This window comes from Symphalangus syndactylus, chromosome 1, assembly GCF_028878055.3.
Source record: "Symphalangus syndactylus isolate Jambi chromosome 1, NHGRI_mSymSyn1-v2.1_pri, whole genome shotgun sequence".
In the NCBI taxonomy this organism is placed as follows: Eukaryota; Metazoa; Chordata; class Mammalia; order Primates; family Hylobatidae; genus Symphalangus; species Symphalangus syndactylus.
In genome coordinates this window covers 92482874-92497729 of record NC_072423.2, presented here as the reverse complement: position 1 = coordinate 92497729, position 14856 = coordinate 92482874, and the positions used below count along the sequence as shown (strand labels likewise).

The following is a 14856-nucleotide window of genomic DNA, read 5'->3' as shown; positions in this document are numbered from 1 at the left end:
TTAGAAAAGACAACTTTGATCCTTAAGTTACTTATTTACTAGAACTTTTGTTTCTGAGAGGGATATGTTTGGCTTAAATGAATACATGTGAAAATAAATGAAGGTGGGGAAGCAACCAATAACTTTTTGTTTTTTTTGAGATGGAGTCTCACTGTCACCCAGGCTGGAGTGCAATGGCATGGTCTCTGCTCACTACAACCTCGCCTCCCAGGTTCAAGCGATTCTCCCTCCTCAGCCTCCTGAGTAGCTGGGACTACAATTGCATGTCACCACACCTGGCTAATTTTTGTATTTTTAGTAGAGATGGGGTTTCACTATGTTGGCCAGGCTGGTCTCGAACTCCTGACCTCGTGATCCACCTGCCTTGGCCTCCCAAAGTCTTGGGATTACAGGCATGAGCCACTGTGCCCAGCCGGCAACCAAGAACATTTAAAAGCCAGTTCAAAAAGGCAGAGTAGCCTATGGTCCTTGCTACTGGAGAAGCTGAGGTGAGAGGATCACCTGAGCCAGGAGGTCGAGGCTGCACTTCAGCCTGGGTGACAGCAAGACCCTATCTCCAAAAAATTCCACTGATCTTTTTTTTTCCATTGATCCTCTTGTCTCAGCCTCTCCAGTGGCTGGGACTAAAGGCATGTGCTACCATGCACACCTAATTTTTTATTCTTAGTAGAGACAAGGCCTAGCTATGTTGCCCAGGCTGGTCTTGAACTCCTGGGCTCAGGCAATCCTCCCGTCTTGGCCTCCCAAAGCACTGGCATTACAGGTGTGAGTCAAAATGCCTGGCCTGTTGACAATTTTTAATCTAAGATACAAAGGTCCAGAAGGCAGGGCCAAAAAAGATATAAAGGATTTTTTTCCCTTTTTACAGAAGCAGCTATAATAATTTCTAGTAAAATGAAACTATTAACCAAGGTTTTTATCAAAATGAAAATTACTTTCCATGGCATCAGCATTTTGTACAAGGGACTAAAGATAATTGGGGGGAAGGAAGCATACCTCATGATGACGTGGTCTCTAAATGTACTTACTTTTCAACAATTGACTTGGTCTGATCTCGGGCGATGCCAACATAGTGATCAATCTGGGTCTTTAAGGAAGGAAAATAAATTCAGTTGTGGTAACATACAGATCACCAATTTTCCTGAAGGCACTGCTCTTTTGTCTAGTTTAACCATTTTTTAAACACTACTGACCAGTCTAGAAAATGAAAATACCCAGTTTTTAAAAGTTTTTTTTTTTTTTTTTTTTTTTTGAGACGGAGCCTTGCTCTCACCCAGGCTGGAGTGCAATGGCGCTATCTCGGCTCACTGCAAGCTCCACCTCCCGGGTTCACGCCATTCTCCTGCCTCAGCCTCCTGAGTAGCTGGGACTACGGGCGCCCGCCACCATGCCCGGCTAATTTTTTATATTTTTAGTAGAGACAGGGTTTCACCGTGTTAGCCAGGATGGTCTCGATCTCCTGACCTCGTGATCCACCCACCTCGGCCCCCCAAAGTGCTGGGATTACAGGCGTCAGCCACTGTGCCTGGCCTTTTTTTTTTTTTGAGACGGAGTTTTGTTCTTGTTGTCCAGGCTGGAGTGCAATGGTGTGATCTCAGCTCACCAAAACCTCCACCTCCTGGGTTTAAACAATTCTCCTGCCTCAGCCTCCCAAGTAGCTGGGATTACAGGCATGCGCCACCACACCTGGCTAATTTTGTATTTTTATTAGAGACAGGGTTTCTTCATGTTGGTCAGGCTCGTCTTGAACTCCCGACCTCAGGCAATCTACCTGCCTCAGCCTCCCAAAGTGCTGGGATTACAGACATAAGCCACCACACCCAGCCTTAAAAGTATTTTTAAAACCTCTGGTTTTAGAATCCAAATTACACCATAAACACCCCATACTTTGTTAAAGTTAAAAAATCACTCATCTTTTGCAGAGGTTAAGTCTTACTTGGTATTTTCATTAGAGACACTGGAGTATATAACAGTTTCCAATTACTAGAAACTGTGTGTCTGATCTATTTTCTGTGATCATAAATATGTTATGGCTCTTGTGTAACACTAATTCACTTAATACCAAAAAGCCAAAAAGTCTCTTGATGGATGACTTAATCCATAAAGAACAATCTCATAGCATCTAGTATACTTGGTACACATCATCCAATAATACAAACACCTCTTCACACGATGGATTACCTGAATAACCTAGAGTTTAAAGTTTCCTTTTACACACCCGACTTTTATTCATCTAAGCGTTTTTTTTTTTTTTTTTTTTTTTGAGACGGAGTCTCGCTCTGTCGCCTAGGCTGGAGTGCAGTGGTGCGATCTCGGCTCACTGCAAGCTCCACCTCCCGGGTTCACGCCATTCTCCTGCCTCAGCCTCTCTGAGTAGCTAGGACTGACTACAGATGCCCGCCACCACGCCTGGCTAATTTTTTGTATTTTTAGTAGAGACTGGTTTTCACCGTGGTCTCAATCTCCCATCTAAGAGTTTTTTTTTTTTGTTTTTTGTTTTTTTTTTTGAGATGGAGTCTTGCTCTGTCACCCAGGTTGGAGTGCAGTGGCGCAATCTCGGCTCACTGCAACCTCCACCTCTCAGGTTAAAGCAATTCTCCTGCCTCAGCCTCCTGAGCAGCTGGGACCACAGGCGCCCACCACCACACTCGGCTAATTTTTTTACATTTTTAGTAGAGATGGGGTTTCACTGTGTTAGCCAGGATGGTCTCGATCTCCTGACCTCGTGATCCGCCGCCCACCTCAGCCTCCCAAAGTGCTGGGATTACAGGCGTGAGCCACTGTGCCCGGCCCCACACTGGGCTAATTTTTATATTTTTAGTAGAGATGAAGTTTTACCATGTTGGCCAGGCTGGTCTCGAACTCCTGACCTCAAGTGATCTGCCTGCCTCGGCCCCCCAAAGTGTTAGGATTATAGGCGTGAGACTGCTCCTGGCCTTTTTGAGACAGGTTTCACTCCCATCACCCAGGCTGGAGTGCAATGGCACGATCTCGGCTCACTGCAACCTCTGCCTCCCAGGCTCAAGTAGACTCTCCTGTCTTAGACTAGAGGTACAGGCCACTACATCCGGCTATTTTTTTTAGAGACAAGGTTTTGCCAGGTTGCCCAGGCTGGTCTTGAGCTCCTGGGCTCAAGGGATTCTCCTGCTTCAGCATCTCAAAGTGCTGGGATTACAGGCACGAGCCACCACCCCTGGCCTAAGCATTTTTTCAACTTACTACTTTTGCATAGAAAATATATCCACATGATTAAAAACTCAAAAGGCACACAAGTATAAAAAGGAAGTTTCTCTAGACTGGATTAAGAAAATGTGGCACATATACACCATGGAATACTATGCAGCCATAAAAAATGATGAGTTCATGTCCTTTGTAGGGACATGGATGAAACTGGAAACCATCATTCTCAGTAAACTATCGCAAGGACAGAAAACCAAACACCGCATGTTCTCACGCATAGGTGGGAATTGAACAATGAGAACTCATGGACACAGGAAGGGGAACATCACACTCCGGGGACTGTTGTGGGGTGGGAGGAGGGGAGAGGGACAGCATTAGGAGATATACCTAATGCTAAATGACGAGTTAATGGGTGCAGCAAAACAACATGGCACATGGATACATATGTAACAAACCTGCACATTGTGCACATGTACCCTAAAACCTAAAGTATAATAATAAAAAAAAAAAAAAAAAAAAGGAAGTTTCTCTTTCCTAGTCATCTCTCTCCTAAATATCCAGTTTCTCTCCTTGGAGGAAACTACTACCACCAGTTTCTTATAGCACTTGACTCACAAAATTAGACTGTAGAAATAGTTATAAAAAGACTGCTCTGAACATTCAATGTCTCAAAAATGAACTAAAACTAGTCATACATCAACTGGCACATTTGATTTGAACAGATAAATGCTTACCTTGTACTTCTCATAGACAATCGGGACACTGAAAATAAGCAGTTCAGCTGTAAGACAGAATCACGGGACATGGCAAGTGTATATGAGAGACAGCCACATCTTAAGACTCAGAGTAACATACACATTTTTCCTCACAAAATACAGGAAAACACAGGTATTCCTCAAAATGAGAAATCCTGGTTAGCACTCCCAATGAAGACAGCTAATTTAAGGTAGTGTTAAAACAAAACAAAAAAAACCTCTTCAGGTGTACAGGCTACCTTCTTTGTACCACAAATAACAATTTCCAAATTACCAAAATCGTTTCTGTAAATAAGATCCCCGTATTTAAACCAAATCTAGACAACTGTCCTTTACTTCCAGCTGTTTTGATATTTCTTTTTTTTTGAGGCGGAGTCTCACTCTCTCGCCCAGGCTGGCGTGCAGTGGCACGATCTTCGCTCACTGCAAGCTCCGCCTCCCGGGTTCACACCATTCTCCTGCCTCAGCCTCCTGAGTAGCTGGGACTACAGGCGCCCACCACCGCGCCCGTCTAATTTTTTGTATTTTTAGTAGAGACGGGGTTTCACCGTCTAGCCAGGATGGTCTCGATCTCCTGACCTCGTGATCCACCTGCCTCGGCCTCCCAAAGTGCTGGGATTACAGGCGTGAGCCACTGTGCCCGGCCTGATATTTCTTAATTTATAACTGAGACCATTTCATAAACCTGTGACCACAAACTCTGGTTCCTCCAGTGCCTACTCCCAGGTCTCTATGGGTCAAGACTGGGCAATGAAGAATGAGTAGCGCCATGCTGGGCATTCTCTTCACTCTTATTCTTACAAAGTACTTCAAAGAGCATGGGCACATTCTCCTTGCCACCTTACCAAGAATTAGAAGGGTGATTCCGTTAAAAACAGCACCAACATAGGTCATCAGCCACATGAAGACAGCCAGCTGTGAAGGCCAATATCAAAAGTTAAGCAGGAATAACCGTAAGGCAAAATTCACATTAACTGATGTCATTCTCCTCCAGCTAATTAAGTCTGCATAAATTTAGTGATGTGTGACATGGATAATTTCCAAATGAAGGTTCCCTACTTGTGTTATACATCTGAAGGTATGTGAGTGAAGTCTGTAGTTTTCTGAGGTCCAAAGACTGAAACTGCACTGCTGCCAATTATATCACCTCTCTTCTGATGTTTGTTCCACAGCAGAAGGCTACACCTTTCTCTAGTGACTCCTATCCCATTATAGAATGACTGAGCTAAGCATACATTCATTTTTGTCTGATAAAATCCTATGTACTGTTTTTCCTCCGAATTATAACCCAGTCCCTGCTTTTTCTGTTTCACCACCAAGAGCTGCAGAAACAACTAACCTTCAAGGAGTCAACCAGATCTTCTACCAGAAAGAGACGAATAATGAGTTTCAGGGCCCTGTTGATGTGCACCATGGCAGCATTCATGTAATTATGGAAAGCTTCTGAGGACAGAGTAATGTCTACGTCCAGGTAGGCTCTTCCAGAAGAAGAAACAACAGTCATACATTTGACATGGAAGAAGATTTTGTTAGCGTAGTAGTTACTGAGAATGTAAAATTGGTTCCCAGGGTGCATTTTAGAACCTGTAGGAGCATTTTTTTGTTGTCATCAGGTGGGGTGGAGACACACTGTCATTTAGTGGGCAAAGGCAAATATGCCAGATGTCTGCAAAGCATGGGACAGTCATGCACAGTAAAAAACTGACCTATGTTCTACTACCTCACTGGATATTCATGAAGGTGAATCCACTTATAAATAAGAGCCCAGAACACATAAAAACAAGGTACTTTTTTTTTTTTTTTAGCAGTTTTAACATATCCTGAAGTTTCTAAAACTATATTTTGTTTATGCTAAAATTTTGCTGTTTAAAAAAAAAATTTTGGAAAACCACATTTGTATTTGTAATTAAGAGCCCAGAACACATAAAAACGGAGTACTGGGTTTTCTTTAGCAGTTTTTTTCTGAGACGGTGTTTTGCTCAGTTGCCCAGGTTGGAGTGCAATGGCACAATCTCGGCTCACTGCAAACTCCATCTCCCGGGTTCAAGATATTCTCCTGCCTCAGCGTCCTGAATAGCTGGGATTACAGGCACCTGCCACCTCACCCAGCTAATTTTCATATTTTTAGTAAAGATTAGGTTTCACCATGTTGGCCAGGCTAGTCTTGAACTCCTGACCTCAAGCGATCTGCCTGCCTCAGCTTCCCAAAGTTCTGGGACTACAGGCGTTAAGTTACCGCGCCTGAACTGCAATAAAATTTTTAATGCCACATATAGTTGTAAGTTATTCCTTCTATTTCCACTAAGAGAAAATACAAGGAGCACAGGTGCGGCCAGAAACCTGTTCTGTTGTAGTCCTGAGAGGTCACAGCAGGGTCTCCTTCTCTATGAAAAAAGAGCTTTCAAAAAACTGTCATTTGCTCATGTTAAAGTCAACATTGTTTATGGGGTAAGATTTTCAAGAGGAAAGTGTGAAGAAAACATTTGTTAAAGTTACAGCACAATCAAAAAAGCTAGAAATTGTATACTAGAAATGTAGTCAGAAGATCTACTGACTTCATTAAGACCTCCAGCGTTAAGAAAACTAGTAAGAGATAAGGAGGAAATCAGTAATAAACCAAGAATAAAAACACTGAGTTCTGATATTACCAACAGCACAGACTCAACAAGATTTGAAAGTCATGTCAAGTCTTACCTATGTGGGGGATTAAACATGCACTTGGAACCCCATCTAACCGAGCGCTGCTCTAGGTGCTCTGCTTTCCCTGCCCTGCTCAAGAATTTAGAGTCGCCGGGCGCGGTGGCTCATGCCTGTAATCCCAGCACTTTGGGAGGCTGAGGTGGGCGGATCACCTGAGCTCAGAAGTTCAAGACCAGCCTGACCAACATGGAGAAACCCCGTATCTAGTAAAAATACAAAATTAGCTGGGGCATAGTGGCGCATGCCTGTAATCCCAGCTACTCAGGAGGCTGAGGCAGGAGAATAGCTTGCACTGGGAGGCAGAGGTTGCGGTAAGCTGAGATTGCACCACTGTACTCCAGCCTGGGCAGCAAGAGCAATATCCATCTCAAAAAAAAAAAAAGAAAAGAATTTAGAGTCTAGAGTCTTCTTTGAAGGACTCCCTTCAAGGACTCCCTCTTTGAACTTCAAGTATGAGCCTCTAATTTGTCAAAAAGTTCTTGGCTTCTAACTTGGCCACTTCTTAAGGTGATTTCAAGGTCTCTAGGGGATGCTTCATGCCACAAATCAGCAGCATTAGGCCCCATAATTCTTGATTTTTAGTCAGGTCTGAGTTTTAGACCTATCAGCTTCAGTGAACCCTTCCAACTAAAATGTAGAATGTTGCTTTTAAGACTTCAACTCACTTGAATGGATGGCCTTCTTCTGACTTCTGTACAGCTTGGATGACGGACTTGTAGATCCTGAAGCTGATGGTGACAGACAGAAGAGCCAGGATGAGGTAAGAAACCACACTGATGACACTGAAAGCTGCCAGGGAAAGCAGCATGATCAGCGTGGTGCCAAAGACAAACCCAGTCTTCTTCACATCTCTCCAGAAAATCAGATCGTGCACTGACAAAAGAAAAGGGAATATAAGTTATAAGAAACATCCATAGCTACTATGTCTTGTATACCTGTGAAGCCTCACATTAGCACACAAATACAGCTATGTCCCACTTTAAGATAATCTGGTTTTGTTTTTTTAAAGAGATGGGGTCTCACTATGTTGCCCAGGCTGGCCTGGAACTCTGGGCTCATGTGATCCTCCTGCCTTCACCTCCTGAGTAGCTGGACTACAGGTGTGTGCCACTGTACCTGGTTCTAAGAGAATCTTATAAATGAAAATCAAATTATGTCAGGGGTGATAACTGATGAGGCAAAAGGTTCTTCTGCTACACTGATTAGGTTTCAGGATAGGATTATAAAAATTTAAGAGCTTATTTCAGCTATGGAAATACACCGGGGTAAAGTGCCATTTACCTTAAATATTTTGGCAGAAAGGATGATAAAGCAGGTGTGGCAAAATCTTGCTGTTAACTAAATTATGCAAACCAGGCTTATAAATGAGTTGGGTGAACAGACTATAAAACCAAAGCTAATTTTGCCCCAGTGTATAAATTGGGGCAGGGGCAAAGAAAGTGGCAAATAAAAATACACCAAGCACTATTAGTGCTAGTTACAAAGAAACACCAGTCTCGATGTTAATCTGAAAAGAATTCAGGAAGGATTATGTATAGGGGACCATATAATTATCCAAGCCACAATACCGCCTCCTCCCTTTTTTGAGACAGCATCTCACTCTCTCACCCAGGCTGGAGAGCAGTGGCACTATCATTACTCACTGCAGCCTTTAACTCCTGGGTTCAAGCAAACCTCCTACCTCAGCCTCTGAGTAGCTAGGACTACAGGTATGTGCCACCATGTCCAGGTACTTTTTATCTTTTTTGTAGAGACAGGGTCTCAATATGTTGCCAGGCTAGTCTCGAACTCCTGATTTCAAGCAATCCTCCTGCTGTGGCCTCCCACAGTGCTGTGATTACAGGCATGAGCCACCATGCCTGGCCAAGCCGCAGTACTCTTAAAAAAAGTGAGTGGGGGCCGGGCATGGTGGCTCACGCCTGTAATCCTAGCACTTTGGGAGGCCAAGGCGGGCAGATCACCTGAGGTCAGGAGTTCGAGACCAACCTGGCCAACATGGCAAAAAGCCAGTCTCTACTAAAATACAAAAATTAGCTGGGCATGGTGGTACGCGCCTGTAGTCCCAGCTACTCAGGAGGCTGAGGTAGGAGAATCGCTTGAACCCGGGAAGCGGAGGCTGCAGTAAGCCAAGATCGTGCCATTGCATTCCAGCCTGGGTGACAGAGCGAAACTCCGTCTCAAAAAAAAAAAAAAAAAAAAAAAATAAGTGGGGCTGGCAGTGCGCAGGGGCTCACACCTGTAATTCCTGCACTTTGGGAGGCCGAGGTAGGTGGATCACTTGAGGCGAGGAGCTCAAGACCAGACTGGCCAACATGGTGAGACCCCTGTCTCTACTAAAAATACAAAAAATACCTGGGCATGGTGGTGCACGCTTGTAATCTCAGCTACTCGGGAGGCTGAGGCACAAGAAATCTTTTGAACCTGGGAGGCGGAGGTTGCAGTGAGCCAACATCGTGCCACTGCACTCCAGCCTAGGTGACAGAATGAGACTGTTTACAAAAAAAAAAGTGAGTGGGGCACTATTAATAATTATGTCAGGAAATGAGTTTAAGTAGAAGTATTTCGATTTTCCCAGTTTGGAAGTCCCCAACTGTAAGATCCAGTTGCCCAGGATGGTCCTGGTTTAAAGACACCTCCAACTCTCTGAGTGGCAGCTGCCGGCAATCACCTCCAATCTAGCAGTGACATTACTTTTTTTTTTTTTTGAGACAGAGTCAGGGTTTCACCGTATTGGCCAGGCTGGTCTCGAACTCCTGACCTCTAGTGATCTGCCCGCCTCGGCATCCCAAAGTGTTGGGATTACAGGCATAAGCCTCTGCACGTGGCCGCCATTACCTTTTGCATTTCTGTCTATGAAGGCTAATTTCACCATGAATAGCTAGAGGACGTTCCTCCCAGCCACTCTCTGCTCTCAAAAAAGAGCAAGGGCTTTGGAGTTGGAGAGACATGAGTTTGAGTCCTGGTAATTTCTCACTATATTACTTGAGCCTTTCCAAGCCTCCATTTCCTCACCTGAAAAATGAAGAAAATGAAATCTACTTCCTAGAGTTTAAGGAATAAAGAAGGCTAAGACACTGTAAATGACATGCAGTAAATACTTTAACCATCATTCAAATAAGGTTAGATGAAAAGACTGATTTGCGATAAAATGAACCTGGGTGTGATTCAAGTTGTCTTGAGGGTACCTAGTTCTTCCCCACATTTCAGAGAGCTATACAGCTCTCTTCTGAAACCATTTCTTTGAAGACTAACGTTCCTAGAGCCAAAGAACCTTAACTTGAAATCAGTAAAACACTAAAAATATGCTGATTGTATATAAGAAGTAATCACTGGTTCAAAGAGTCTGGCTAAGGGATGCAACTTACTAGGAGAAAGAGAAGGTATTACAACTCCTGATGGGAACCCGAGAGTCCCAGATAGTGATGCTGCAAAGGAGAGAAAGAATTGGGAAGCAACTCAGGCTCACTTGATGAACTAAGAGATTGAACAGAAGAACTTAATAGAATGCTGCCTACTTAAGAGTGAATTCCTATAAGTAGGAGAATTCCTATAGTCAGAGTTCAAGTATACACATGCTAGAGTTCATATAACTACAAGAACAGTTTCAACACAGAAGGCTGAGAGGGCCAACGTCATCAGTAGTAGAACAAACAGATACCATATGCCTCCAGACATAGTGCATGCACTGAGAAAGACACAACATCACTTCTATGGTATTCTCGCCCAAAACATGTAACCTCCATCTAATCAGAAAACACCAGACCAACCCAGATTGAGAAATATTCTACAAAACAACTGGCGTGTAGTCTTCAAAAATGTCAGTGGTGTGAAAGAGAAAGGCTGAGGAACTTACTTCTTTTAATCTTAATTCTCAGATTAAAGGACAGTAAGGAAACAGGATGAGACACAAAGTGTGATCCTAGACTGGACTCTGGAAAAGGGGTAAACACAGCTATAAAGACATCATTGGTACAACTGACAAAATTTAAATGTTGACTATGTAATTGACAAAAGTACTGTTATCAATGTCTAATTTCCTAAATTACTGTTAAATTTCCTTAACAGCCAGACGCGGTGGCTCACGCCTGTAGTAATCCCAGCACTTTGGGAGGCCGAGGCAGGCAGATCACGAGGTCAGGACATCGAGATCATCCTGGCTAACACGGTGAAACCCCGTCTCTACTAAAAATACAAAACATTAGCCGGGCATGGTGGCGGGTGCCCGTAGTCCCAGCTACTCGGGAGGCTGAGGCAGGAGACTGGTGTGGACCCAGGAGGCAGAGCTTGCAGTGAGCCAAGATCGCGCCACTGCACTCTAGCCTGGGCAACAGAGCGAGACTCCGTCTCAAAAAAAACAAAAAACAAAAAGCAAAATTTCCTTAACAATAACTTTCGTTGGTTACGTAAAACAAACAAAGATGTTTTGTTCAATGGAAACACACTCCAAAGTAGGGGTAAAGAGGCAGAACGTTTGCAATCAGCTCTCAAATGGTTCAGGAAAAAAACATCTATCTATACTGAGAGGGAGGGGGTGATAACGCATATGTGGCCAAATGTTAACAACTGGTGAACTAGAGTGAAGATTATACGGGAGTTCCTTGTAGCACAATTGTAATTCTTCTATACATTCAAAATATTTGAAAGACAGGAAGAGAAAACTTAGAGAATAAGGCTGGGACCCAGACAAAAAAGGACCTTGATGTATCAGAGAAGGAAAAGGGATAAAGACGACACGTGCCTAGATGCAAATCAGAAGTGTCTACACCTTTAGGCCGGGTGCGGTGGGTCACTCCTGTAATCCCAGCACTTTGGAAGGCCAAGGTGGGTGGATCACTTGCGCTTAGGAGTTCGAAACCAGCCTGGCCAACATGGTGAAACCTTGTCTCTACTAAAAATACAAAAATTAGCCAGGCATGGTGGCGCGTGCCTGTATTCCCAGCTACTCGGAAGGTTGAGGCAGGAGAATCGCTTGAACCTGGGAGGCGGAGGTTGCAGTGAGCCAAGATTGCACCTTTGCATTCCAGCCTGGGTGAAAGACTGAGACTCTGTCTCAAAAAAGACCTTGGTGCAAATTAGAAAAAGTCATCCTGTCCTCATGCGTGTTACTGCCATCTGCTGGAAAACTCATAAGAAATATTCAAACCTACAAAGATAACAAATGTAAACAGTGCCCCTAGATGTGTGCAGTAAACAACCTGCATAATAATATAGGCCCTGGGCTCAGCCTTAAGATAAATGGTGGAATTACGGTCTGGGATAGAAAGAGGACATAGTGACTGAAGAGAGGATAACAGAGGAAGAGCTTGGAAAAGATGGTTCAACACATCAAGCCTCTGTCTGGAATGCTCTTCCCCAACTTCCCATGGCTTACTTCTTTACTTTTCAGGTCTCAGTGCAGGGCTACTTCCTCAGACACTGACCAGCCTGTCTAACAGCCCCTGCCTTCATCACTTTCTATTCCCTTTAACAGCTTTATTTTTCTTCAGAGCACCACAACTTTATTCGTAGCAGGCTCTTCACAGTTGTTACTGAATGCTTAAACATGGGCCAAGCTAATGACCAAAAGACAGCAAAACCATTTATTTCCTAATAATTCCCCTTAAACTAGTCAAGTTTTTGCACATGACTCTATTGACCACAGAAGACTAAGGATTCCAAGTATAGAACACCAAAGGAAGGAAACTGGCATGGTTTCTGGAAACTTTTCCCTCTCTAATACCTTGGGGGAGAAAAGGATGAAAAATATGAAGAAAAAGTGAGAAATGAGGCAGTTGCCAATAGTTTAAAATATGAAGCCACTAGACTTACACTAGTTCTAGTGTGTATTTCATAACCAGCAAGAGGCTGCATGGTTTGCGTCCATGAAATTTTCTTTTCTTTTTTTAGACAAGGTCTGGCTGTATCGCCCAGGTTGGAGTGCAGTGGCACAATCTTGGCCCATTGCAACCTCTGCCTCCTGGGCTCAAGCCATCCTCCCATCTCAGCATCCCAAGTAGCTAGGACTATAGGCGCGCACCACCATGCTCGGTTGATTTTTCTATTTTTTTTTTTGAGATGGAGTCTTGCTCTGTCGCCCAGGCTGGAGTGCAGTGGCATGATATCTGCTCACTGCAAGCTCGGCCTCCCGGGTTCACGCCATTCTCCTGCCTCAGCCTCCCCAGTAGCTGGGACTACAGGCGCCCGCCACTACGCCCGGCTAATTTTTGGTATTTTTAGTAGAGACGGGGGTTTCACCGCGTTAGCCAGGATGGTCTCGATCTCCTGACCTTGTGATCCACCCGCCTCGGCCTCCCAAAGTGCTGGGATTACGGGCGTGAGCCACCATGCCCGGCTTTTTTTTTTTTTTTTTTTTGAGACGGAGTCTCGCTCTGTCACCCAGGCTGGAGTGCAGTGGCGCGATCTCGGCTCACTGCAAGCTCCGCCTCCTGGGTTCACGCCATTCTCCCGCCTCAGCTTCTCCGAGTAGCTGGGACTACAGGCCGCCCGCCACCATGCCCGGCTAATTTTTTGTATTTTTAGTAGAGACGGGGTTTCACCGTGGTCTCGATCTCCTGACCTCGTGATCCGCCCGCCTCGGCCTCCCAAAGTGCTGGGATTACAAGCGTGAGCCACCGCGCCCGGCCTGATTTTTCTATTTTTTGTAGAGACGGGGTTTTGTCATGTTGCCCATGTTGGTCTCAAACTCATGGGCTCAAGCAATCCACTGGTCTTGGCCTTCCAAAGTACTGGGATTACAGGCGTGAGCCACAGCGACCGGCAGAAACTTTCTTTTCATTCTCTTTTATTTTCATGTACCTGTTCCGGCTTAGTACAGTTATGCACTAAATGACATGTGGACAACAAGGCACCACATATATGACTGTAGTCCCATAAGATTAGAATATTGTATTTTTACTGTATTTTTTTAATGTTTAGATGTACAAATACTAAGCACTGTACCACACTGCCTACAGTATCCAATATAGTGTAACATGTTGCGTGGATTTGTGGCCTAGGAGCGATAGATGATACCACATTGCATAGGTATGTAGTAGTATACCTTCTAGGTTTATGTAAGTTAACTATGGTATTTGCCCAATGATGAAATCACCTAATGACATGTTTCTCAGAATGTATCCCACTGGTAATCAATGCATAACTACTTCTTAAAAATTATTTATTTTTTAATGTGTTCTCTTTCCTTCCTTTCCTTTTTTTTTTTTTTTTTGAGGCAGAGTCTCGCTCTGTTGCCAGGCTTGAGTGCAATGGTGTGGTCTCGGCTCACTGCAATCTCCGCCTCCCAGATTCAAGCGATTCTCTCACTTTAGCCTTCGAGTAGCTGACATTACAGGTGCCTGCCACCACTCCTGGCTAATTTTTTGTGTTTTTATTAGCGACAGGGTTTCGCCATATTGGCCAGGCTGGTCTTGAACTCCTGACCTCATTATCTGCCCGCCTCGGCCTCCCAAAACACTGGAATTACAGGCATGAGCCACTGTACCCGGCCCCTTTCCCACCTTTATCTTCCTTCAAGTTTTTGTTTGTGTTTTGAGACGGAGTCTCAGTGTGTTGCCCAGGCTGAAATGCAATGGCGAGATCTCAGCTCACTGCAACCTCTGGCTCCCGGGTTCAAGCAATTCTGCTGCCTCAGCTTCCCGAATAGCTGGGATTACAGGCGTGCACCACCACGCCCAGCTAACTTTTTGTATCTTTAGTAGAGACAGGGTTTCACCATGTTGGCCAGGCTGGTCTCCAACTCCTGACCTCAGATGATCCGCCCGCCTCAGCCTCCCAAAGTGCTGGGATGGTAGGCATAAGCCACTTGACATTTGTGCCCAGCTTGCAAAAATTCTTAACAAAAATTTAGCAAACCAAACACAACAATAAATAAACACAATACTACTTCATGACTGAGGTGTTTCTTTTGAAAAAATACAGGATTGGCTTAACATTCAATAATCAAAATAATTCTCCATTTTAAAGAATTCCACCAAGGAAGAATTCCATAATTCACCATATTAACAACTAAAAAAGAAAAACCATACGATACAGAAAAAAAGCATTTGAGAAAATCCAACATTCATTTCTCATTTTAAAATCTCAGGAAACTAGGGAAGAGAAATCCCTCAACTTGATAAAGGGAATCTACCAGCAACTTACAGCAAGCATCATACTTACTGAAAGAAGGCAAGAAGTTCTCTCTGCCTCTACTCCTGTTTAATACTGCATTAAAGGTTCTAGC

General features: G+C 44.1%; 1 protein-coding gene across 5 annotated transcripts in view; it reads right to left on the bottom strand.

Moving 5' to 3' along the window:
• The window catches only part of RTN3 (reticulon 3), an 84074-nt gene that overhangs the window by 2747 nt on the left and 66471 nt on the right, over positions 1-14856 (bottom strand). For 4 of the 5 annotated variants that reach the window (XM_055296745.2, XM_055296437.2, XM_055296612.2 and 1 more), the window contains 5 exons: positions 7301-7508; positions 5275-5413; positions 4781-4850; positions 3915-3961; positions 1029-1087 (listed from right to left, as the gene is read on the bottom strand). In XM_055296745.2, coding sequence (XP_055152720.1) covers positions 1029-1087; positions 3915-3961; positions 4781-4850; positions 5275-5413; positions 7301-7508 — 523 coding nt within the window. The remainder of the gene's footprint in view (positions 1-1028; positions 1088-3914; positions 3962-4780; positions 4851-5274; positions 5414-7300; positions 7509-14856) is intronic. The other variant, XM_063642398.1, reaches the window with a different exon arrangement.